The 25,094-nt window shown below is 40.8% G+C and overlaps 2 protein-coding genes across 9 annotated transcripts in view; one reads left to right on the top strand and one right to left on the bottom strand.

Moving 5' to 3' along the window:
* Positions 1 to 502: 502 nt before the first annotated feature.
* The window catches only part of tmx3b (thioredoxin related transmembrane protein 3b), a 39,426-nt gene continuing 14,834 nt past the window's right edge, over positions 503 to 25,094 (top strand). For 4 of the 8 annotated variants that reach the window (XR_011691840.1, XM_071484799.1, XM_071484801.1 and 1 more), the window contains exons 1-12: positions 505 to 624; positions 887 to 944; positions 2,472 to 2,511; positions 3,816 to 3,939; positions 4,707 to 4,752; positions 6,978 to 7,058; positions 7,517 to 7,616; positions 7,848 to 7,925; positions 8,313 to 8,379; positions 13,591 to 13,689; positions 17,442 to 17,499; positions 17,720 to 17,773. Coding sequence is in view for 7 of the 8 variants with exons in the window: in XM_071484799.1 (XP_071340900.1) it covers positions 531 to 624; positions 887 to 944; positions 2,472 to 2,511; positions 3,816 to 3,939; positions 4,707 to 4,752; positions 6,978 to 7,058; positions 7,517 to 7,616; positions 7,848 to 7,925; positions 8,313 to 8,379; positions 13,591 to 13,689; positions 17,442 to 17,499; positions 17,720 to 17,773 (899 nt within the window). In the remaining variant the exon portion in view is untranslated. Of the gene's footprint in view, positions 625 to 886; positions 945 to 2,471; positions 2,512 to 3,815; positions 3,940 to 4,706; positions 4,753 to 6,977; positions 7,059 to 7,516; positions 7,617 to 7,847; positions 7,926 to 8,312; positions 8,380 to 13,590; positions 13,690 to 17,441; positions 17,500 to 17,719; positions 17,774 to 17,833; positions 17,931 to 18,034; positions 20,124 to 25,094 lie in introns of those variants that run through there. The other 4 variants (XM_071484803.1, XM_071484805.1, XM_071484802.1 and 1 more) reach the window with 4 other exon arrangements.
* On the bottom strand, positions 20,132 to 24,800 carry LOC139625130 (trichohyalin-like). Its single transcript, XM_071484806.1, has one exon. It carries the CDS (start codon positions 23,655 to 23,657, stop codon positions 22,584 to 22,586), a length of 1,074 nt encoding a protein of 357 aa, XP_071340907.1. The 5' UTR covers positions 23,658 to 24,800; the 3' UTR covers positions 20,132 to 22,583.

The following is a 25,094-nucleotide window of genomic DNA, read 5'->3' as shown; positions in this document are numbered from 1 at the left end:
GCAGTGAAATTCATGTTATTGTTTTTATATAATATATATTAATATAATAAATATAACTAAAAATACATCAGTAAGGAAATATAATAGATAAAAAGTCAAAAATATGTAAAATAAAAATAAATTGCAGAGCAAACTAATTACATAATACGAGGCTGTTGTGCTCACAGCTTTTTTCAGTATTTCAGTCCCAAAAAAATTGAGTTATAGTTAAATCCATTTAACCAATATTTTATTTTTTAAGTGAAATAATTAGATAACATCTTTACAATATTTTCGAAGAGAGAGAGAGAAAAAACGAAAAAAACTGCAGTATGTATTAGTAAACTAATTACAAAAGTAGGTTTACTAATTGTAGTCTTATAGATTACGTTGAATTTAAATATATTACATTTATTATTATGCTATCCTATCCATTTGATTTTTTTTTTTGAAAAAGAATAGACGTCTTTACTTAATTTTTCAAAATAAAATCCTAAAAATATGCAGCTGTTGGTGCTTGAAGCGTTGGAGGCGCCTGCGTAACCCCGCGCATGCGCAGACCCACTCGATTTAGCCGCTGTATTTCCTGCTTGCTGTTTCAACTCGAAGCGATGGCAGAAGTGAAAGCTTCCCTGATTTCTGGAGGTAAGTTGTTTTTTTTTTTGTTTTTTTTTATTCCATGTACGTTCACCCCAAAGCTACGCATGTTATCACGGCATCTGTTAAAGCTGCTGTTAAAGCAAACTGTGGAGCAGGCGGACGCACAGTTAGCCGGGACGGCAGCTTTAGCTGGTGATGCTCCAGTCATGAGGTCTCAGGCTGGAGGGGAGAAAACACTGTGAGGCTCTTGTTCACATGGACATTAACATGTACGCTGGCTGATTTCGTGTCTGTTTTAACATTACAGTTATAGCGGCTTTCCTAAGTTCTGCGGTGCTCGCATTTGTTGAGGATCTAGATGACACGTAAGTGATGCACTCCTGAATGATTTGCTTCCTGCCGCTCACACACTGTATAACATGGTCATGAAATGCAACTTCCGAGTGTACAAACGCAAACACACTTTCTGTGGGTGCAAATCATAGTCTGAGCTCTGTGCTTGCTTGCTTGCTTCCTGTTGGGCGCCAAAACATTACCAGTTTTTTCAGGGCACATCACATTTTCAAATGGCCACAGGGTTAGAAAAGGGGGATGCACAGCTTTTACTAAAGGTGTAAAAGTATTATCAGCAGTATGTCTTTTAAAGTATCAAAGGTAAAAGTAGAGTGTTGTATTATTATCAGGTGTCTCTTTTATTTTATCCAACCCATTCATATCAGTGAGGGTAGGCAAAATAAGTGGAATACCTATCTGTAGACAGTAATGCAATACAGTTCAACAACAGCAGGTTTAGATTCAACTGCAAACACTGCAGGGTAGTTAAATCTAACGATGCATCGTTAGTTGGTCAAATGTTTTGCTTATTGTGAAAATGCTAATCAGCGAAGCCACTAGTGACTTTAGCCTGTAGATGAATGTAGTGCAGTAAAAAGTAGAATACGTCCCACTGAAAATTTCAAAGTAGCATAAAATGCAAATACAAAAGTAAAGTACAAGTACCTCAGAACTATACTTAGGCTCAGTATTTGGGGTAGTGTGGATTTCTTCTCAGGTTTCCAGTTGCACAGGGCCTTTTAATTGGATGTATGTAGTGGGAGGTCTCTTATGGTTATGTCTCTTGTGTGTATGTGTGTATTTGTGTTTGTGGGAGCTTCTAATTACATGTTTTTGTACTTGGGGAGACTTTTCCTGCAATTTTGCAATTTTGATACTAATGATAATTGCAGCTGTAACTCATAGAACAATAATTTTAGTCCTCTTCCACTCAGAAATATGGTTTTCTTATTGGTACATCACTGGGATGTTTGAGCTTCACTGTGCAGTTTGACACCAGAAGGTTGTTTTTTTTTTTTTTATATTCATCTGCTGAAGGGGAATGTCTCTCTGAGCTTTTGAAATAAAAAACATTTGCAGATCCATACTGTTTTTTCAACAAGGACATGTCATAAAAATGTGTTGGAAGTGGATCTTAAAGCAAAACTGCCAAACATTCCCTGGGTCCAGCTTTTCAAATGTGAGAAGCTGATATATGTTTTTGTAAAACATGATAATAAACATTAATATATTTGGGTTTGGACTGTTGGTTTGACAAAACAAGATATTTTAAGACATCACCATGGACTCTGGAAAACTAGGATGATCATTTTTCAGCATTTTCTGACATTTCATAGACCAAACACATAATCAAGGAAATAATGAGCATATTAATCGATAATGAAACAAATTGTTAGTTGCAGCCCTAATGATAATTTAAGTGTTTTATATCAACATAGCTGATACAATAAGTGTTGTCCTGTGGCATAATTTTGTAGTGTTTAAATGTAGCAAGCACCTTGTAATGTAAACAGTACACAGAATATGATTCACTTTGTCTGGTTTTTTCTTTCCTGCAGTTTTAAAGACACTAGAGTGAACGACATCTGGCTCGTTGATGTAAGTCTGACATTATACACACACACACACACACACACACACACACACACACACACACACACACACACACACACACACACACCAGTCTGGGTCCATTCAGCTATGCTTTACTTCATGTCCAGCCACTGTCCTGATCATCCCTTGCGGAAACGGCAGCAGTCAGGGTGGGATGTGGGAGGGCGGGGGCCGCAGGGTGTGTGCAGACTGTTCTCTGTGTTTGTGATTAGTGAATGAGAAGTCATGCATGCCGGGCAAAGCCAGGGGGCTCGGAGGGGTTTATATCAGAAAGGAGTCTGGGTGCATATAAGCAAATCTAGCTCGAACACTCAAAGCTGCTTTCGCTGCTAGTTTGGGAGTGAGTTGTGACACTGGGGCGTTTCAGTGTATTGATAAGAGGTTATATAGATACAGGCTGTTTCACAAACACATTAGTGTGAGGGGTTTTTATTACAACTCAGTTCACAAAATGAAATTTATTCTAAATTTGTTCATTTGAATTCAAACTAATTTTGAATTACTGCCAGTGACTTATGAGTGTGTCTTCAGAGCTCCACCAATCAATATTTATAATATGTTTCTACAATAATAATAATACATCATATGAATATGAAAGGGGTCATTTCCAATGATGAACCCTCAGAATTCAGTAGTTGATTTACAAAAGAACTTGCTTATTTTTGTGATTCTAGTGATTCAGTGTTCATACTTACTGCAGGACTGCCCTAAATTGCAGTCATAAAGCAGAATTCTTGTTTTCTTTAACTCTCACATCGAGCTCAGCAACAGAACGTGTGCTTACTTTCTCTGCTTCGTGAGACAGGGTTAAGATGTGTCTTAAACAGCCCTTCATTTGCTCGTAATTACCAGCGGAGCCTCAAATGAACCCAGCTACTGCTGTGACTCTTATCCACGTTTGTCATCTCAAAACATTCCCGTGTTGTTGTTTGGTAATTATAAAAAAAAACAAATCTCTTCCAGAGGTCATGCACAATGTCAGGCAGTCTTTCAGAGTACATCAGTGGAAACAACACAACTCTTTATAAACTTTAAGGTCATATCACATCGCAGACAGGAGTTTGAATCCATTGCAGTAGACGCACACAACATTAAAGAACAAAACTACCAAATATTTAATTGGGTTCATGAGCTCTTTAAATGTATATAGAGTTTAAGCATTTGGTTGTTTTATCATAAATAAAATTTATTTTTATTCTTTTGTAGGATTATACTTACATGTGGTATTGACATGTTGACAATATGTTTCACATGATCTAAAGACTGTTTCTGCTCCTGGTCATTTCCAGTTCTATGCACCGTGGTGCGGTTACTGTAAAAAACTAGAGCCAGTATGGCATGATGTGGGAATGGAGCTGAAGAGCTCTGGGTCGCCGGTCCGTGTGGGAAAGATGGATGCCACTGCGTACTCTGGTGAGTAAATGATAAAGCAGTTAAATGTCTCCCCTTGGAGCCTGTTTGTCCCCAGGTGATTATTTCACATGCTAGAGACAAAGGTTCAACATAATTGACTGTGTTGCACAACATCATGATGATGTCCTCTATGTAAAGGGCTTAAGGTCTCATTAAAAGCAGCGTTCACAGTTTTAAAGATGGATTTAGATGATTATTTAACTATGTCTATTATGAAATTATCACAAAATCTTGTGTAATAGTTGTTGTAATATTTTTGCCACAATAATTGTACAGTGAAAAATGGTCTTTGTGAAAGTGCTAGTAAAGTAAAGATACAGTTATCGTATCAATCAAATATGTCAGTCAATCACCTTATTTATATTGAACTGGGCTTTTAAAGGAATACTCCAACATTTTGGGAAATGGGAGTTAAAAGACTCTCTCTCTTCTCTACCCATTAAATATAAGGCTACCACTGATAGCCAATGAGCATAACTTAGCATAGCAACTGTCTCCCCCTGTTTCCAGTCTTTATGCTAAGCTAAGCTAACTTGTTACAGGCCCCAGCTTCATATTTTTCCACAGCGACATGAAAGTCATTGGTGTCAACCTTCTGAACAACCATCAGCAGGAAACATTTCCAAAATGTCGAACTGTTCCTTTAATCACAACTGTTTTCAAGCACGTTTTTAGTAGAAGGAACAACAGGATACTTAAAACCTTTTGAAGAGAAAAATGTTTGTCTCTCTTTCTTTGGGATATTACATTTCTTTTCTGTGTTGCAGGAATGGCGTCGGAGTTCGGTGTTCGTGGTTACCCCACGATAAAACTGTAAGTGTCACTGAAGTTTTAGACAACAGGTTTCTCTCAACTTGGTTTGTTTAAAGTGGAACATTTCATTTATGTGTAAACATAATTTTGAAACTAGGAAGTCAATTAGTGTCCCTGTTATTTCGCTTAAATTACATTTATGACAAAGTTACAAATTGTTGTCAAATTTTTAAACAGTCAATGAAACTTTGAATAGGCCTAAAAAAAATCCATATGAGATTAAAGGGCTCATTGAAATTTGTACCTACAGGGTCTGGTCATAGTATGATAAATTGTCCAATACAGTATTTCTATAGATAAGCCTATCTCTGTGAAGCCTCTGATGTTCAGTACTTGTTAATTATCCCAGAGAGGATTTGATTGAACTCTGAAGTCACAGTTGAGGCTGTAATTTGTGATTTAGGTGTTGCACTGCAGTGTATGCTGTAGCTATTACCCCAACCCCCCCCCCCCCCCCCCCCCCCCCCCCCCCCCAGTGTCTTTACTTAAGTTTGTATTTTGTTATTATCAGCATCCTTTTCCCCACTGTCGTGTTTTTTCCCCTTGAGGTTTGGCCCATTGAGCTGCCCGTAGAAGACTTATTCAGGAGAGATTAAGGTGTTGTTGCTGTTAAATTAAGTCATATCTAAGGGACAAACTGTGTTAACACCTTCTGGTCTGAAATTTTATTTAGGTTTGTCACCGTTGGATGGTTCGTTTCTTGGGTGTTTAAGACTAGCTTTAGTCATTTAAATTTACATTTGTCAGTATATTTGACTTTTCTCAGGTGCGTCCCAAAATCACTTCAGTTTGTATTATTATCTATGGATCAACAAATGATTTCCTTTTCCAACTGTGAACTGTTTCAACTGATATTCTTCATGTAACTTTTTACAAATGGTTTCTTGGGGTGCGGGTGACATTGTTGCGTATAAAATTAATGATTTTAGGTAGATGCCAGCTGCTCAGCGGCAAAGCTCACGTTGACTTGAGAGAAATTATCATCTTACACATACAGAGTTCACGCCATATATTTGAAACGGAATCATTTGTCTCCACGCTGCCATAATGGGCTCCCCATTTAGTTTCATCAAGCTCATTTGGGAAACTGCCACAGGATCACGGCAGGGTTCATAACATTAAACCAAGCAAGTGATGAAACATCCATCGAAGAACACGCGATACCTCCCCCGGTGACAGAGGGAGACTTGATTTAGAGTTCTGTTTCCCCCTGAGTTCATTAAGCCCTGTGGGCTGATGCAACCTTAGCGATCCTTAATGCATTCTGCTTGTTGCAGGAGCTCCACTCGGGCTTTTTCCTCGGCTGGAACTCAATTAGGGAAAGTCATTTATTTTTCTTTTTTCCCCCCATTTGGAGGTGTGATGATTTAGATTAAGTTGACCTTTGCGGTGAAGGAGCTTTTCTTGATAGATCTGTGGTTTCATCACAACATCTTGGAAGAGAGGTTCTCACTGCCATGCAGAGATGTCGAGACAGACAATGACGTGTGCTGTGTTTAATGGGCTAAAGTCAGGCTGCAGCCAATGATCATTTACATTATTGATCACTGTGGTGATTATTTTTTACTATTCAATAATTGTTTAGTCTATAAAATGTAAAAAAAAAAAAAAAAAGACATGAAAAATGCCACTAACCAGTTTTGAAAGTGTCTTATTTTGTCTGAAAGATATTGAGCTTACAGTGAAACACTCATTGGCCACTTTATTAGGTACACCTGCTTAATGCAAGTATATGCTAAGCCCGTTATGTGCCAGGGGCTGAGTGCACGACAGCATGCAAACATGGCCAAGAGCAGCTGTTCACACCAAACATGAGAAAGGGGAAGAAATGGATGTGTGTACTCCAGTGGCCTCCGGTGACCAGATGTGAATCCAGTAGAACACCTCTGGGATGCGGTGGAACGAGAGATTCGCAGCGTGACCGCGCAGCCGACAAATGGGCCAGAATCTCTATCCAGCACATTGTTGAATCTGTGCTGTGGAGAATTCAGGCTGTTCTGGGGGAAAGAGAAAGGTGGAACTGAGAAAGTGGCCATTGGTTGTATAAAAACTGAGAAAATCAGCAGATGTTCGCCTCTGAGAAGCTGGAAGCTGCTAATATTTGACATTTTCCTTTGATTAGATAATTCATCGAACATGAAAAAATTCAGACTCTGTCATCACTCTTCAGGGAATTAACAGCAGAGAACAATGAAATGATCTCATTTTGTTTCTGTCATTCTCAGGTTGAAGGGCGATCTTGCCTATAATTACAAGGGACCAAGGACAAAAGATGATATTGTGGAGTTTGCAAACAGGGTGTCAGGGTAAGTCGCAGCCTTCGATCACCACCACTTCAAAAAGAGACGACACAAAACTGATAAATTAGTGGAACTTCTTTTCACTGGAACACACGGTATGAGAAGCATCCAAGCGAGCTTATTGATGCAGGCCATATTTGTTTCATAGCTCAGTGGATTTCTGCCTCTGATGCTCCAGTTTAGCCACTGTATCAGCTGAGCCTGACAGATTTTCTCCTCCTTAAGGGAAATCAAGCTAGATCCGTGACAGAGGGGTTGATCAAAAGCTTGGCTCCGATCGGAGTCTGGGGCTGCAAGTTGTCGAATCCCCACTGGGTGGTGCCATCAGCACACAAATGAAGAGCAGACTTGGACGACTTCACACATTAGTCATTGCTTTACTGTGCCATTTTCTGTGCTGTATTAAGTTTGAAGTTGAATACTCATTAAAATAAACTAAACCTCTGTGGATTTTATTCCTGCAGACCGGCCGTCCGTGCACTCCCCAGCAAGCAGATGTTTGAGCACATGATGAAACGACATGATGTGCTGTTCGTGTACATCGGTGGGGAGTCTCCCCTCAAAGTAAGCACCGATTCTGCCACCAGGACATGAAGCAAGATTTGCCCTTTTAATTCTAAGCACACAGCCTATTGACTGAATGATAAAGACTGCTCAGCTGCTGTTGTAACATTAAAACAAAGAATAGGTGGTGTGCGGTACCTCGTAGTGAATCAACCTTTACAACTGTTTAAACACTGATTTATTGAAAGCTTTTTGTGTAAATGCTGAAAGACTCCCCTTTTGCCTTTGCAGGAGAAGTACAACGATGTAGCCTCTGAGCTCATTGTCTATACTTATTTCTTCTCGGCTTCAGAAGAAGTCTTGCCAGAGGTAACACTTTGACTATATTTCTTTTTTTTTTGTCTTCGTCGTCTTATGTAACGGATTTCTGAAAGATACTGAAATTACTTGTGCAGAGTTTCATCATATGTTATTGACAATCTTAAGTATTGTTTCTATTCTTGCTATTTTTCCAGCTTGAAGTAAAGTAAATAATTACATTCTTTTAGCATATTTATATTCCTATAACTGCACACACAGAGCCCAGGCTTGCATGCTGTCTTTTGCATGTATGCAGAGAGCTATATAAGACTCACAGTTTGCTGCAGTGCCATACTGCCATCAGTCTTATATTTTCCACGTGCACAAACACTCAAAGAGTAAATATGATTTATGGAACTTGGTTTTAAATGAAGTATTTTTTTGTGTTTTCACCAGACAGTAACCTTGCCAGAACTTCCTGCGGTTGTAGTCTTTAAGGATGGAGCCTACTTCACCTATGATGGTGAGTACTGTGTCACCACATTGTGTTTTCTTCTATTAGTGTGGAATAAAGATTTGCTTTAGGGGCCAGTAGGGTGCAGAGCCGTCCACTGTTCCCTCCGTCTATTCCCTCCTCCTCCTCTCGTCTTATCCCTGTAACCGGAGCCGTGCTTCTCCCGTCCTGGCTTCTGTTCTTTCATCTCCCTCACCACACTGAGTTATGGCATGCCTGGCCCATCATAAAGCACCCAGGGCTCTGCCCACTATTGTGTGTGCGGTGAGGCCAGTGATGTTGTGGTGGTTTGTCTTTGGGCGGACACACATAACAAACCAGGGTGGATGGACTGGGCCACGTGGGTGTGATAGACCACAGTTCAGGCCAAAGAAACCAGTGCAAAGCTGGTGCTGCATATAGAGTTACACAAAGCCAAGAATTGAATCCCTGCAGCAGCCATCAAGCATCAGCAAAAAAAAAAAAAAAAAATCGTATTTGACATATAAAGTTCAGAGGAGCTGCTTTTCCTCTGCTGCCTAATTTGAAGCTCCTCACCGCAACAATGTAAGCTCACCACATTCCTCCATGATGTCTTGTATTTTGCTGCTGCTGTGGGCCTGAGCCGGGAGGCGGAAGCGGAAGTGAAGAGCATCGAGGCACAGGGTCAACACAAACGGCCCCCAGTAGTGGCTGTTGGGTAGGTTTGGTGCACGGTGTAGCACCCGGAGAACAAAATCCATCCCCGCCGCCGCCTGCGACTTCACATTTGTCTGCTCGACCTGACCATTGCGGAAGGCGGGCTTCCTGCTCCAGAACCACAGCAGGAGAGGTTCGCCACAGCAGACGTTAATGACAAAAACTCCACACTCTCCAGAGTCCTCCAGGACCCTGAAACGGAGGATGTGGTGAATGTCTCGCATTGCCATGGTGACGGTGTATTAAGCTTGTCAAGGACTGGCAAGGGGAGCGGCGCGGCAAAATGACATGGTTGTGTCCTTCGTCACATGGCGGATTACTCCTTTCTAGAAATGGGAGAAGTGAAGTGCTTGTTATGAGGTATTGTAGGCGGAATGAATGGGCTGCAGCTCATTAAGCACTTACCTACAATGGCAGCATAAGAAATTTCCCCACTCTGCACCAGAAAGTAAATTCCCTAGTCTTCCTTTTTCACCACCTGTGGTCTTCAACATCTGGTTTCTGTCCAGCTGTGCAGTGCCGTGTTTCTCTCAGTAGACTGGTCTCACTGAACATCCACTGACTGGATGTTGGATGAGGGTTTGGCACCTTATATGGATTTCTATTATGCTCACTTTGCATGATGTCCTGTCAGAGACTTTTTATCGAATGTTACTCGGCTGAACTTCGGAGACGCATTTGCATGGGCACCCAGTGACACCTTATGCAATATGACACACACCTTATATTTTTCACGAGCTGTATTGTTTGTATCTACCAGCTGCAGAAACTGGCAGTTCCCAGAGTATACAAGCAACTTTTATCATCTCCCCCCTGGTTTTTTCCTTGTTTGTAGATTGTGTAGATGCAGATTCCAAATACTTGTTATAAATTTGGTGCGGTTCTTGATGTGTAGGTCTGTGTTGTTGTGTTGTGTGTGTGTGTGTGTGTGTTATTTTTTTTAAAGAATGGATACCACCGATCAAAGCAACACTGTCCAAATATGGCCTCTCGCTTTGTGTAAGATGATATTTGACATATTGTTGTTGCGCTTTGATTGGTTTAGTGTGCATCACAAACACAAGCATCCCTTTTGAAGAACACTGTTAAAATATAGTACAGCACAGAGGCTCATACATATTTAATTCTCAAATCCTCAGCCTCATACTGCTACAAAGGTTTGCACTGTTGTTGTGCTTGAAGAGCCGAGATCTTTTTGATCACTGTGTGTCTGCGGTGAGAGCTACTGGGCCACATGTTAGCGCTGTAAGAAAATAGAAAAATATAATTAGGATGTATGTTTTTTGTACACAGTACGCTACTAGCAAAGTCTTCAAACATGCGTCCCAGTGTCATTACACAGTAGTTAATACTCAGAGCTCCACATAAGGCTTTCTGTGACGGTGGTTTATGGTTTGGCTTTGGCACTCCTTCTATGGAAAAGTACTCCACATACTGACAGCTGTGAGGCAGAGCTATTTTGCATTTTGGCCTGTTAACAGCCCATGAACGTGATGACAAGATGAGATCGCACTTAAAAAGGTGACAACACAAAGATGACATTTTGTGACGGCACAGCGTTCGCTCCAGTGGTTATTTGAATCGTCAGAGATGACGAGGTGGGCATGAATGATATGGGAATGAACAGCACAGTGACTGGTCAGAAGTGTTTTCACTTTCCTTCTATCATAAGATGGGAGTGTTTGTCCTTATATCCGTGTCCTGCCAAACATTCAGCGTGACACTGCTGCTTATCAAACCTCAACAAAACATGAAAAGTTGTTCTGGTAACACAAAACTAAAGGACAGTTACAACACTTGTGTGCACATCTGTACACAGCTCTTTTAAATAAAATATTTATATGAAGAATTTAAGGAGGAAAAGTTTATTGGGATTAAAGGACTTTTCTCTCATCTCCTGGAGTTTTTGTAAGTAACTAGTTAATGGCGTCCCATTAGTGGGCTCATAGATGTTTCTGCAGGCTTCTTCACGCCTCTGGGTTTCTGGGACCATAGAGTCTGAGACTTCTCGCTGAGTGATTGTTTAATTATACCGCTTTTTCCAAATGTTCCAATTTTCATTGGACCAAATTGATCAAATTTTGATCATAAAGAGTCGTTCACATCGTTTTTGATGCTTAGAGAAAACATATTCATCATTTTGCAGTTGATCTTTTCCCAGTGATTGTCAGTGATTGGGACATTGTGCGTCACTTGACAAGTATTGAAGTTGTAGTTTAGTGTGTTAGCTTCCAATAGCACTAAACACACTGTACGGCTTGCGGGTATTTGGCTGTAAACTAAAGGGACAGATTATAATGTTGTCCTGATGGTGGCGCTAGAGGAAATCAATGGAATCATCACAGTCCTGAGTGGCTTGAATGTCTTCACCATGAACATCTGTAAAAAAAAACAAAAAAAAACCAAACAATCTCATGGCAAGCCATCCAACAGATGTGGAGACATTTCAGTCCCACCAACCCTGCAGTTGTGAAACAAAGGAAAGAAATGTCTTCTGTCCAAGATCCGACAATGGTTTATCCCATAACATTTTTTTTTGTCCGTCTGCTTTCTTCCATATCAAAGAGTGGATTCTCCAACTGAGCCACAGATATTTTCCAGGGAACCTCACATTGTTACCATCCCCCACTGTACTATAGCTTTTTTTTTTTTTGGCAACTAGCCGAAGCGTTTTTATTCTTAATCTTAAAGGTTTTCTTTCTTCGATAGAGTAAGAAAGAGACACGGGCTTTCAGTTTCCATTTGATACATTGATCTTCTCATCCTCTGCCACCTCCTGCGTCGCTCCTAGTTTGAGTTATCTTTGATGATATCACTCTCCCCCTCTCTTCTACGTGTCTCCCTCTGCTGCTTCAACTCTTTTTGCATTGTCTTGGAGGTCTTCTGTGCCATTAACCTTCATCCTTGAAATGTGTCAGAGCTGCCTCCTCCCTCCCCTCAAAACTCCCGACACCGGATCATCCACACTCCACCCACTGACTGTTTTTATTCCCCCTCCTGCCCCTCATCTTTCTCTCTTGTCTCCCGCTGTGTGAACTCTGGGCTGACAGGCTCCTGTAGGGCAGTATGGAGATTACGCGGCTGGCGCCCAGGAAGAGAGCAGCTCTAATTTGTTTCAAGGTGAAGCAGGTTCAGTCCATGTAGAGGTTCATCAGGCTGTATGATCCCAGTATGGGGCCCTTCAGCTCTCCCCCCACTTCTGGGAGAAGTGTGTCGGGCCGCTGCCTGCTGTCTATAAAGCCAGAACATCTGTGGAAAGAACTCTCTGGAATGTCTACCGTACTGACTGACTCAGCAGCCTTAACAACAGCACGGCTCTGCCTTCACACAGCAGCAGCACTGAGGAATAGATTGCATTTCAGTAAGGTCATTTTGATTGGAGTACTAGTATAAGCTACGACCTTGGGCTTTTAAAAGCGTGTTCCTGGTTTTAGGTTGTCATGTTCGGTATTATGCTGCCACCTCCTTTGGGGCCCTGCAGCCTAAGAACCATGTAAAAGTCATCAGTGTTCTTGTAATTACTGTATTAGTAGCAGAAAGGTCATGATAACTTATTAACATGTCATAATGAGGTCCCAGCTACATTTGACACCAATTACGAGCATCCTGTAGCCTCTCTCAGCCGGAGAAAACAGTGTTGTTTAAGCAGCCTCACTACACCCTGTTTCTACCCTCCTGGGACAGTTCCCGCTTCCATGTTGCCTCCAGATGTTAGGGAAAGCAACAACATGTGGCTCACATTCAGGAAACCATCCTTTTTTTAATTTTACTTCATTTTATTTTTTATTTATTTGTTGCACTTGATGGTGTTTTTTTTTTTTTTTTTCTCCTGATGCCTCTGTTGAATTATGCATTCGCTCTCCAAATGTGTAAAAGTCTGCCAAAACTGTGTCCTGAAAATGAATGAATGTATGTATGTGTGGAGAGTCATTTACAAACCAAATGCCTTTTTTTTTGAAGACAGAGAGGCATAATGGCTGTGAAAATGAGGTCAGGTGAGCCAGAATCCCAGAAAAAAACAGCATCTATTGTGAATGAAAATTACTGGGTTTTTTCTTTTGTTTTTTTCAATATTCTTGAAAACCAGTGATTTGATAAATTGCAAATTAATCTTTTACAACATGATCATTGTGGACAACCCTGCCTGAACAAAATGTTCTTTCATTTCTGTCTTGACAACCAAACTGTTACCTTTGATTGTTTACATCTGGCTTGATTCCCAGCCGCTCGCTGTGACTCACTCCATTGTTCCGTTTCAGACCCATAATAGCCTCCCTGGCTACTTCACCCACAGGCAGCCCTCTGTCACAATAATTTGTGATTGCTGTTTAGCTGACCTGTGTCTCTGCATGCTCAGCTTGTGTCCCGCTCTTTATTCCCCAGAGAGAGCCCACAGGTGGTAAACACCTGTGATCTTCTTACAGCCCAGGCATCAATACACTGCTCTGCTTTGATTTTTAATATAGAGGGGTTGTGCGGTGAATGTCGATGAGCTGTTTTACGTTTCTCCTCCTGTAAGATTCTTTCTCTCTGTTGTTGCAGAGTATGAGGATGGTAGTTTGTCATCGTGGGTGAACAAGGAGCGCTTCCAAGGGTACCTGCAGATCGATGGCTTCACGCTGTATGAGCTCGGAGAAACAGGTGGCGTATGCACAACATTTGTCATCCATAAGGTTTTCTTTTCTCCCAAATTACATTTTTCTTTTTAAAGAAAGTATTTGACATTTTAAAAGTTTGGGTTATATGTGTTATTGGACTCCAAAGTGAACATTATTATGACTTCTTATTTCAAATACCATAACACGTAGGCACAGTTTTATTTCAGACTTGCAACAAACAATTATTTTCTTTATAAATTCAGCCGATGATTATTATTATTATATATTTATTTATTTTTGATAAATCGCTTCTTCTATAAAATGTCAGAAAATACTGAAAAATATCCAGCCCAATCCTCACATTTGAGAAGTTGGAGCTATGAAATGTTTTCTCTTTTTGCTTGAAAAATAACCTGAGCAATTATCAAGATCGTTGCAGATTCATTTTCTGCTGGGTGACTAATTGATTAATCAACAAAACATTTCAGCTCCATTTTCTGCGCAAATGGCATTGTTTTGTTAACTGTGAGCATAAGCTGTGTGTGTGTGTGTGTGTGTGTGTGTGTGTGTGTGTGTGTGTGTGTGTGTGTGTGTGTGTGTGTGTGTGTCGAACAATAGACAACATTTGTACACTGCAGAATGAGCACCAGCACATCTAATTTGTAGTCCATCAGCACTTCGCTCACACCTTTACTCAGTCTGTTCCCTTCGTTTTTTTTATGCCATACTAAAAACCCTAATATTTAGCTCCCCACCCCCAAATATCCAATCAACCACATGGTGACTTTATAATTAAAAATCAAACATTTTCAAACGGGTCTTGTGAAGAGTTGCTTGTAAAAATACAAGCTGTAATTGTGCGTTGGGGCTGTGATGGCTACGTGGTCTATCTGGAGGGAAGGGACACTCTTTTTCTACTTGCACAGATGTTCATACACTTTTCCTCCCGTAGGAAATCTAAGCTCAAGACTGAAATACAAACTGTCTCTTAAACAGCAGCAAATTGATGCAGTGCAGAGAAAACTGGGCTTTCTACTGTTACATGCAGTATTTTACCTCTGTCTGTGAGATCAGTGACACTCAGCTGTTGCTTAAGTTCATTTTTTAACCCATTTATGCTAAATTCGCTGCCTGGTACGGGTGGGTCTGCATACAAAATAGTCACTAAAGCATCTTAATTGGGTCTGACTGATTAAAGACGACGCCGTCTGTGGCTTCAGTCTGCTGAATTAACTCAGCAGAGTTTCCATCAAAGTGAATTTGTGAAAACAGTATAAGCCTTGTCTCTAAAGACATTTCAATCAAGTATCAGATTTCATACACTTGGGGCTGGTTGAGTTTTAAAGCTTTAAAAGCCCCATCACACACATTGGAAATCAGACTAACACCAAACTTGGTAGCCATGTCTAAATACCAATGGAGATGGAGTAAAGGATTTGTAGCAGATTGAAAGAAAAATCTATTTGACTGAATCAGAGTAGAGCAGTTTTGTTTTCTCCGTGGCGTACATGCTGTTCTACAGGGGCAGAGAATGGACAGTATGTCCAATAGGCACAATACAAACAACCCCTTTAAAGCTGCATGCCTTTAACAACAACTGAACCTCGTGCATTGCTCCATTGTACAGAGAAAATAATGTCAGGACTACAACAAAAGCTCAAAGATTCTGTCACCTTTTAATCCATAAACATCAAAACTTGCTGCACAACATGACCGGATTTAATGAACAAAGTCAGCTGGAGAAACAACAACCAAACAAACGGGTTAGAATCCAAAGGGCTGGTCCAGTTTGTGAATATGACTGAGCAGATTTCAGGAGATATGACGTACGCAGGTTGGTAGATGGATGTCTTGTAAATTTGATTACATCACTTCAGAAGAGCTAATAGCTCTTTCTTTAAGCTTTTACCAGAAGAACTTGAGCCTTGATCCTCACAGCCATAAAGCTCTCGAGCACTGAGTGACTTAGAAATGCTTTCTGTGGTTAAACCATGGAGCGAGATCTTCTTTCTGATCCTGAAGAAGGAGATAAAACGAATCCTAAACATCTTAACCAGAGTGCTGCAGTAATCAGCCCATAGAGCTCAATGAGCTCGAGTTCTCCTCTCAGGTTGGAGGATGAGAAAACAACAACACACCAGTTATTTGTTTTTCACCTGTGGGTCAGAAAGAACACCTAAATAATGATGACAGTGGAAGAAAATATTTTCCTCCTTTTTGGGATCACTTATAAATAAAGCTATATGTGACTTTATTAATAAATCTAATGCTTTGTAGATCAGTTATTCCCCATGAATAAGAAAAACTTGGTGTTGCCAGGTTATGAAAAATCCCTTTGGCTGTTTTTTATCCTCCTCCACCATGACAGTTGATATTTGCATTTCTAGCTCTTTAGTTCATCATACAGACTCCTCCAGTGGACGGCCTGAACTAGTATCTTCTAGAGAGGAGATGTAGAACATCTGCACAAATGCAGACTTGATAGATTATGTAAAGAATCCTTTATTTATGACTTTTATACTTGCATTTATAATTGCACAGGCCTTACTAACTTTTGCGATCAGCTTTGCAGAACATGAGAAAACTTTGCCTCTTAATTAGTGACATTTCTGAACATTTCTCCTTGTAGACTTGACATCTTATTAGAAAGTGAAAACATAAGTATTCATAAATGGTTTATCAACATTTCTAACTTTATTGTTACCATGGAGAAATTAATGAAATTGGCCATTTAGTCATTTTAACACCTTGACAACCCAAATTTTGTTCTTAGGAAAGGCTTCTACCTGATGTGTAAAGCATGAGTAAACGTTAATTGACCATAATTTAAGACATTCGTTACAACTCGTAAGCCCCTGAAACTGTGGTGTTTCTTAAAACAATGAAACCAAGAGGTTGATACTAAACAGCAGCAGAGCCGAGTGGCTCTGGTCTTTCTCACAATAATGAATATGGCTCTGCTGATTATCCAGAACTGTAGTTAATTCAGCTACATCCACAGTGGAGTCTGTGCACCTAGTTAGATGCTACAGGAGGCTACAGAGTTAATTATGCACATTTCTACAGGTTGTATTCCCATGAAGAGGCAGTGTAGAGAAAGAAAAAGCACACACACAAAGTAAACTATAAATAAACCGTTTTCTCTGCATTCCAAACAACCACAGAAGTATGAGGCCAGGGTTACTCTGGGAATGATAAGTTGAGGCACATATAGAGGCTATCAATATTCCCATATGCAGTATACATTAGATGCTAAGACATGCATACATACATTTTGAAATTGCTTTAATGGATGAACTGCCTCTTTGTTTCCCACTAATGCCACTAGAAGCTGCATTTGTATGTAAAATATTAGCTGACCAGCTGACCACTTCATCTTCACATAACCTTAACCTTGACTTATAACCATTATGAGTGACCAGCAGGGGGCAGGCTGGCACTCTCATCCAAGCAACAAGGGGTTTCTACCATCAAATCATACATGTCTGCATAACAGACCTTTTAAGTGGTGTTAGTTTTTTTTTTTAAGTAGACCTATTTGTCATGTCGTGGGTTTGGGTTTTGAATGGCACCGAAATAGCTCCTCTACCAGAAAGTGACCACTTGTTTCCTGTTCAACCAAGTAGAAAGTCTAAGCTAGTTTAATGTTTGCTCTCGGTGCCTCTTCCTTTCTTTTTCCTCCCTTTGAGAGGTGATGCGTCTCATCCAGAGCCTCTTAATCTGCCTGCCATTGTCTTCTCATCCTCTTCTTGTGTGTGTGTGATTGTGATTTGTAATCCCTGTCTGACACCTCAGGCAAATTGGTGGCGATTGCAGTCATCGACGAGAAGGACCCCACAGAGAAGAGTGGCAGGTACAAAGAACACCGAAATTAAAAAGCATGGCTCTATATAAATGACTCCCATACACTCCCACACTTACCACAATAGTTGTGCCTAAGTGCATGGCTTTCAAATAAAGATAAGAGTTGCTGTCATTGTTTGGATCTTCCCACAAATTGCAGGCACCGGCGAAGAAAAAAAGGTTAGACTCCAACTCATGTGGTATATCACTCTCTTCTCATTTGCTTTTAGATTAAAGAGCTTGATTCAGATGGTGGCGAAGGAGTACAGAGAACATTTTAACAGGTAAGGCACGGAAACACGATGAGGTCAGAGATGAATCTCCAATTTCTACATTTATTCTAGGACGGTGCACTTACCGGGAGAATGCTGTCTGTCTATTCACAAGCAAGTTTATGCCTTTGTCAGGGCACGTCTGTTTTCGTTGAGGCTCAGTAGAAAGGTAATTATGCAAAATGTCAGCTTCCAAATATAGGTGTTCTTTTCAGCTGTCAGTCAAAAACTCAGCATGACTTGTATTAATGCATAATTTTCTGTTTTCTCCAGCTACGCTTGGGCAATAACAACTGGAGATGATGTTTATGTTGTGTGCTGCCATGTTCGACCTGTTCTTTTGCTTTGACAAGGCACCACATACACACAGGGAATACAGTTTAAAATGTATAATTTCTTGATGATGATATTACAGTTGCTTTTCTTACCAATGTATAGATAGTGGATACTGAGCGCACAGGAACCCAGATGTTTAACATAGTGGTCCCGAATAACGTGGTGTATGTGTGCAGCAGGATGATTTAGTGAGTACAGTAGGTAGGTCATCCGTCAGCACGAGAACTCAGGTCAACGCACACATGTGCTCTGCTGAAGTGGCTTGAATTCAGATCAGCTCCAAGGTCGCTGTTCTGTAGCTGATCCTTACCTCAGATCACCCCCGGTAGGGTGACTGGCGACAGGATTTTCCTCACAAAGATTAATACAAAAACGTCACACACCTTCATTGTTATGTGGTGCTTAAGTTCCTCACTCTGCCCCATCATTGACCATGTTGCTTCATCAGATTTCTGCATCTCAAACCACCATGATCAAAGTGTTTCTTCCTCTCCAGGCATTCCCATTAGAACTGAGTGAATTACACAGCTCCCTTTCATCAATTAGACCAGTATCCGCCACACAACCCAGTGCTGTTTTTTCTTTTTTTTTTTTGAAGACTTTTGGGTTTGAGATCCCCGCTGAGATCAGAGCTGTGTGCGGCACCCTGACACACCTAAACGGCACTTATAATTACAAGTCACAGGCTCGACTGTCGCCCCCGGTGGTGGGCGGAGGCAGCGCATTCAACAGATCATAGGTGCTGACTGACATTTGAATGAGCTGACGCCGTTTGATGCAGTAATAAATGTCGAGGTATTCAGCTCACCCACCATTTGTAGCATTTTGACAGAACAGTGAATGCAAATCTCAGATCTGAGAGAGAACCAGTCTCTGTGTGTGTGTGTGTGTGTGTGTGTGTGTGTGTGTGTGTGTGTGTGTGTGTGTGTGTGTGGGGGAGGCATATGCCTACATGTGTCCAAAATGTACTTGTGGGAAAGTTTGATTTTTGTCAGTTGGTGGGTGTGAGTTGGGTTGAAATTCTGCACCATGACAAGACTAGGCTTGAATGTTTATCATGGATAAGGCCTGTGGGGTGCTTTGCCACAAACTGAAACCTTTGACCCATGACTTCCTGTCCATAAATAATACTGGACTCAAAGCAATGAGACTAGAAGCAGCATTTTGAATATTTCAAAAACACCTTAAAGCTGCACTAATCAATGGATCAATGGAAAAAACTTCCATGTGCGGTTTGAAAGGTGTTGCTCGCGTTTACGAGCCCACAGAGGACTATCACCAACTCCAGAGTGTTTTGGCATTCAGCTTGTTTCGATTTTTCTCACCCACAACCTCACTTTTCAGGTTCACTCTCACCGCTCTCATCTGCCCAGCAACAAGCGGCAGATCGAGTTAGACACTAGCTCCTGAACACAGCGGAGCATTTAGCAGCTAAAAAGCCAGATATTTTTCCCAGGAGATGGACCAACACAGAGCTAAACAGAGGATGACTGTTGCTAGGTTACCAGAAGCACAACTCCAGATGAATACTAGTGTTTCTCTGTGTCTGCTGGTTGTATAAATGGGCAGCTGTTTGCTAACATGTTAGCCATATATATCAAACAAGGTGATAATATTTCAATAAGATATGCTTTGACACAAAGTCCTACTGGATTCAGATTAGATAAAATACAGTCGATCTCAACACTAGCGCTATCCGCGGTAATATGCGTATTAGTGCCTTTTTTTTTTTCTGCAGACTACTTCATTCATCCATATTTTAGTGCTTTATAAATAAGCTTTATTGTTAGCAATATTGTTGCTTTGTATTTGGGGATATTCAGGATACAGCAGAGCACGACATCACACACAACTTTCAGATTGCTATCTTTACGGATCATTTAGTCTCTGAAGGGTGCTTCTGTGCTGTACTAGATTTCGAAATGCTATGGACTCAGCAAAGGCCTTTCCGATCCTGTTTGTAAATTGTTGTGCCACCATTGGGTCAGCTCTTTATGCATGGTTCATTACAGTTAATGATTGGTAGTGATGATTTTTAATAATGTGATATAACCATCCAAATATAATACCAGTTTCAATCTGTCAATCTGTTATAGATGTGTTTTAATTTGTTACATGAGCATTGACCTTTAAAACAAGCAGGGCTTAGCCTCATTAAAAAAAAAAAAGAAAAAAAAAGAAAAACGTGAACTTAGCCATAAAGGCAGTTGCTTGTGGTTGGCTTGTCAGTGTTAGGTTATCATGAGAACCCTGCCCAGCACTAAGCAAACAGTTTTGTTTCTGTAACCTGCTCTAGAGGACTGCTTCGTCACGTGTGCATGTTTCAACCTGAATGTCACATTTAATATTAATTTGTTCAAACTGCATCAACCAGGTGTTAAGAGTTAATATGCACACAGTGACATGATGAAATGAAAGTAAGAGCCACTTAAAGTATCAGTTTACATTCAGACGGATTAGTAACAGGCTCGATCTCACACAAACACAAGGAGGTGTCTGCAGCAGGAGGGAAACCTGCAGTTTAAAACCGGGTTCTTCTCTGACTGAGATTTCTATCAGCAGCTGAGTGATCTGAACTCACAACCAGTTGGATACAGTATACAGCATGCACATGCTGTGGTCATTATTTTTTGTACACCCTTGGTACACCTTTGCACCGACTCTTAAATTCAGAGACCTTTTGGTGAAATGTCGGTTCTCACTGCTGGAGATTTCTATCAGCTACCACCTGTCAGACAGGCTGAACCTTTATGCGTATATGACCTGACCTCTGGTGACTACACTGACTGAAATAATCCGTCACAAAGATGACTGAGATGCTGAACCGAATCTGTGTCTGCGCCGTCACTGAGCCAGCATACCGTCTAAAAGACAGACTGCATGTTTATGCTACAAATAAATGAGGTTAATGAACACAGCTCTGAGTCGTTTTACTCTGACATAAAAATAGATGCAGAAGTCTATAAAGAAAAGATCCCAGAAGTGGTAGAATGATGTGACAAAGAGTTAACTGACACAATAAAGTTTGCCATAGGTGCTTATGTCATGGTCTCCATAAACGTGAATGTGCACTTGGGTCTTTGCAAAGGAACAAAGTGTCACTCACTTTGGTCTAGAACGCGACAATATTGCAGATGAACTCAGTGATATTGGTGCAGCTGTTGTGTACATAGAGAGTTCGGAAGAGAATCTAAGGCAAAAGGTAGGTCCGTAGACAGTTTCCCAAAAAGCTTGCATTTGTATGTACAACACACGAAGGTATAACGCTCCCTCAGCAGTAGTTTCCCTAACCCTAACCCTAACCCGGCACGTTTTATTTAGCTCTTACTAGAGTAACCTTTCTTAGCAGATGACATATTCTGGAGATGGATGAGAGAAAAATATTTGCCCATCCTGAAATGACTGCAGCCCTTGAGATGTTATAGCAACAAAATGGACCAGATACACGTCTGCCCATCACAACACAGACGGACTGCCATCTTTCATCATTGATATCAGATGTCACCGTGTAATGTATCTTGCTGTTGCTTTCTTTCTAATCAGAAACTCACCTATGAGGATCAGTTGTTGCCCAAAGTCTCCAGGTAGAGGGCTGCAGCATGTTTAAACGTAACAAACATTTCATACACAAGCTATCCTCACGTTACACGAAGTTGGTGGCAGAGTTGCTGCCTACCTATGTAAAAACACCTTATCCGTGTCTGTGACAGGCAGTACGAGCACAGTAACACCACGCTACTGAAATTGAGTTGGTCGCTGTCGAGCTTGAAGCCCCGATCGATGCACTGATTGGTGCCCGTTCTTATCAAACATCCAAAGCCTCCTATTTTCACTGGAAACCATGAATCGTCATCCCACCTTATTCTGCAGAGATTTAACTGAAGATCTGTTGTCCAGAACAAGTTCGCCAATACTGCTATCGCTCAGCCTTGGAGCTGTGTCCAGTCTGTTGTGTTGCCAACTCATTACTGTTACCACATTTCTTTGTACTGCATATTAGGTTCTGAAAAATCATTGGTAAAACTTGAACAAAAAAACATTGAGAGACTGCACAGTACTAATCCATAGCATTAATATATGTAGAGAAAGAAGAACAAATCATAAATTGCCACACTGTGTTGTAATTTCTATATATTTATTTATTTATTTATTTATTTATTTATTAATTAATTATCAGATGTATGTCTCAGTTGGTTGTACTCACCTGCTGTGTCAATGGCCCCTGCAGGACTGTAGGATTGCACTGGTTTCATCAAGGTGTTCCTAATCAACTGCCAACTGAGGGTACAAAGTTATATTCGCAGGTGCCCGCGAATATAACTTTGTGTTGCGACTGTTTTGTGTTTGTCAAGTTGCAGGTTAAAATGACATCATCATGTCATTTTAACCTTTATGAAGGAGGATTTACTGCAAGACTGAAGTTAAAATTCCTAATAAATTGCTATTTCAGTGCATTTTTAGTCGTAAGTCCTCAACCTGCAACATTCTATGCATCGCTCTCACCATCTAACTCCATCTGGTGCGAACCACAAGCGAAGAAGTTAACGAATCTCCTCCACCGTGAAGGCTTCCTCCTTTTCTGTACAGGTTTTGCAGGCAACTCATTGCTAAGTTCACAGCTCACCTGTGGAGACTCAGATGCTGGTTCAGCCCTCACTTCCTCCACTTCCGTCCTCACTTCTTCCTTCTTTGGCTCCTCCTCCTCCAGACTGGAGCTGTGTTGTCTCTGGAGTTGGGAGTTGTCCTCTTGCAGAGCAGTGATATCTGCGTGCAAGGCTTCACTATTGTCCTCATAATTCTGGCTGCTCTGTCCTTCAGTGGTCTGGCAGGCCTTCCCCTGCCTCTCTGTTTTTTGCTCAAGGTGTTGGATCATCACCTTCAGGTCAGCATTTGTCTTGCTCTCACACTCCAGGTGTGCTGTCACCTCCGTGTGATTTTGCTGAAGTTTTCTCAAGTCCTCCTGTAAATGTAGAAGCATCTTCTTTGTTTCGGAGGCCTCGAGCTGAAGGTCAGCAGTTAAACTCTTCTCCTGTCTCAATGACTGGCTGAGCTCCAGATTTTCCTTCTCCAGAACCTCACACTGCTTTACACACCTCTTGTTGACGATGAGCTGTTTTTCCACCTTCCGTAGTTCCTTGCTGAGCTTCTTCTCATTCTCTTTTGCCTTCATATTTTCTGCGGCTCGAGAGGTTTGTTCGCTCTGCAGGACGTTTTTCAGTTGTTTGATTTTCTCCAGCAGCAGTTCCTCCTTCTTTGTGTCTTTCTCCGACTGCGAGGCCTGCATGCAGGAAATGGAGGTGTTTGTTTGCTGCTCTTCAATCCTCTTCAGTAATTCTTTCTCCCTGAGCATTTCATCATACATGACGAACATTTTCTTCACCTTGCTCAGTTCGTCTCTGAGTTTATCCTCGTTCTCCTTTGCCCTGAGTCTCTCCTCAGCCCACGAGGCCCGTTCACGTTGCAGGGTGCTTTGTAGCAGTTCGATTTCTTTCACGAACCTTTCATCCCCTGCTTCGTCCTCAGTTTGAGGTGCACACTTGAAATACATCTCATGTGCCATGGTGTTGTTATTTTCCTCACCGAGCTTTTAAATTGATTAATTAATCAAGCAGAGTGATTTCACTGTGCACTGCACTGTCGTGTTATGTCTCGTTCTCCGAAGTACTAAATGTGTTTTAGCCGGATGAATCAAAAGTTCCCATATACACATCCGACATCAAAGGAATTCTAATGATGATGTCACGCAGAACAAGAGAGAAATTCCAGTGATGATGTCACAGAATAGAGGAGGGAAATTCCAGTGATGATGTCACAGAATAAAGGAGGGAAATTCCAGTGATGATGTCACAGAATAAAGGAGGGAGTCCATTGATACTGGGAGGGACAGATGCTGACAGTGACGTCTTACACTTCACGCCTCTGTTTCTCGAACCGTCTATAATCACGCGCTGTGTTGGCAATATGGCGGCTTGGTTTGGTTCGGTGTAAACAAGCAACAGCGTCATTACGAGGGGTTTTCTTAACGGCAGGATCTCTGTAGAAAAGGGGCTAAAATAAATAAAGCAATATTTCAGATCATCTGATGCTCAGCTCACTTTCATATTGGCCCTGCAGTCAAAATTAATTAGGCTACTTTCAGAAATCATAAATCATAAATTATTGTTGATTTGTTTTGTGGCTGTCAAACAGGATTTCTGGCATCGGGCCCAACAACATCTGATCAGGGATCTGAGCTGAATCTGTGATCTGGAGTTATTTCTTAATAACTGATAAATGATGAAAGTAATGAAATAAATAGATTCAAAGTGGATTAGTGGCCCAAATATATAAATTAGTGATGGTGTAAGAATATTTTAACCCTTTTAGCACCATAATAATAGATATATTTATTAAAACGCCTGGTCTTTTTTGTCTATTTTTGTCAATAATTGTGTCAAAAAATGCCCTATGTGTAAATAATTTACACCCTTTTTCCAGGAGAAGTAGAACTTTCAAAATCTGTCAAGTATTTACCATTCTTATGTAATTCAATACCTAAAACTGTGTGTTATAAGAAGAAAAGTACAAAAACGGAATTTAATTTTCTTCAACTTTCTTTTTATAAATTCTTGAAAAGTGCAGATTGAACATTTCTGAGATTGCAAAAATCTAATTCAAACTAGCTACGGTAATTTGATATACACATGCGCCGCGGTGTCACCGGTGATCCCCGTGGTTTTAAAAGGGTTAAAGCCACTGTCAATTTAAAAATTGTTAAGTTTTGTTTTTTGTGCCCCCCAGTGGCAGCATGAACTAGTACACCACGGTAAATGGCAGTGAATGCTAGTACCTCAGCCCCCTGCCCATTAATAAGGAGGCAAAAAACATAAACATGCAGTTTATACTGTATCACTTCTCATTGAGATGGTCTCGTTCTTCTAATAAAAAACATACAACATGCTATGATCACATAACATCTCACTTTATTCTGGCTTTTATGTTTGGAGATTTTAATATT

The sequence above is a fragment of the Trachinotus anak genome, unplaced genomic scaffold (assembly GCF_046630095.1).
Source record: "Trachinotus anak isolate AG129_WGS33_773 ecotype Australia unplaced genomic scaffold, CSIRO_AGI_Tana_v1 ptg000009l, whole genome shotgun sequence".
NCBI lineage: Eukaryota > Metazoa > Chordata > Actinopteri > Carangiformes > Carangidae > Trachinotus > Trachinotus anak.
This window is presented reverse-complemented; position numbering and strand designations above follow the sequence as displayed.

Excerpts from the sequence above, each read along its gene's own strand:
- LOC139625130 (XM_071484806.1), bottom strand. The coding sequence starts at position 23,657 with ATGGCACATGAGATGTATTTCAAGTGTGCACCTCAAACTGAGGACGAA.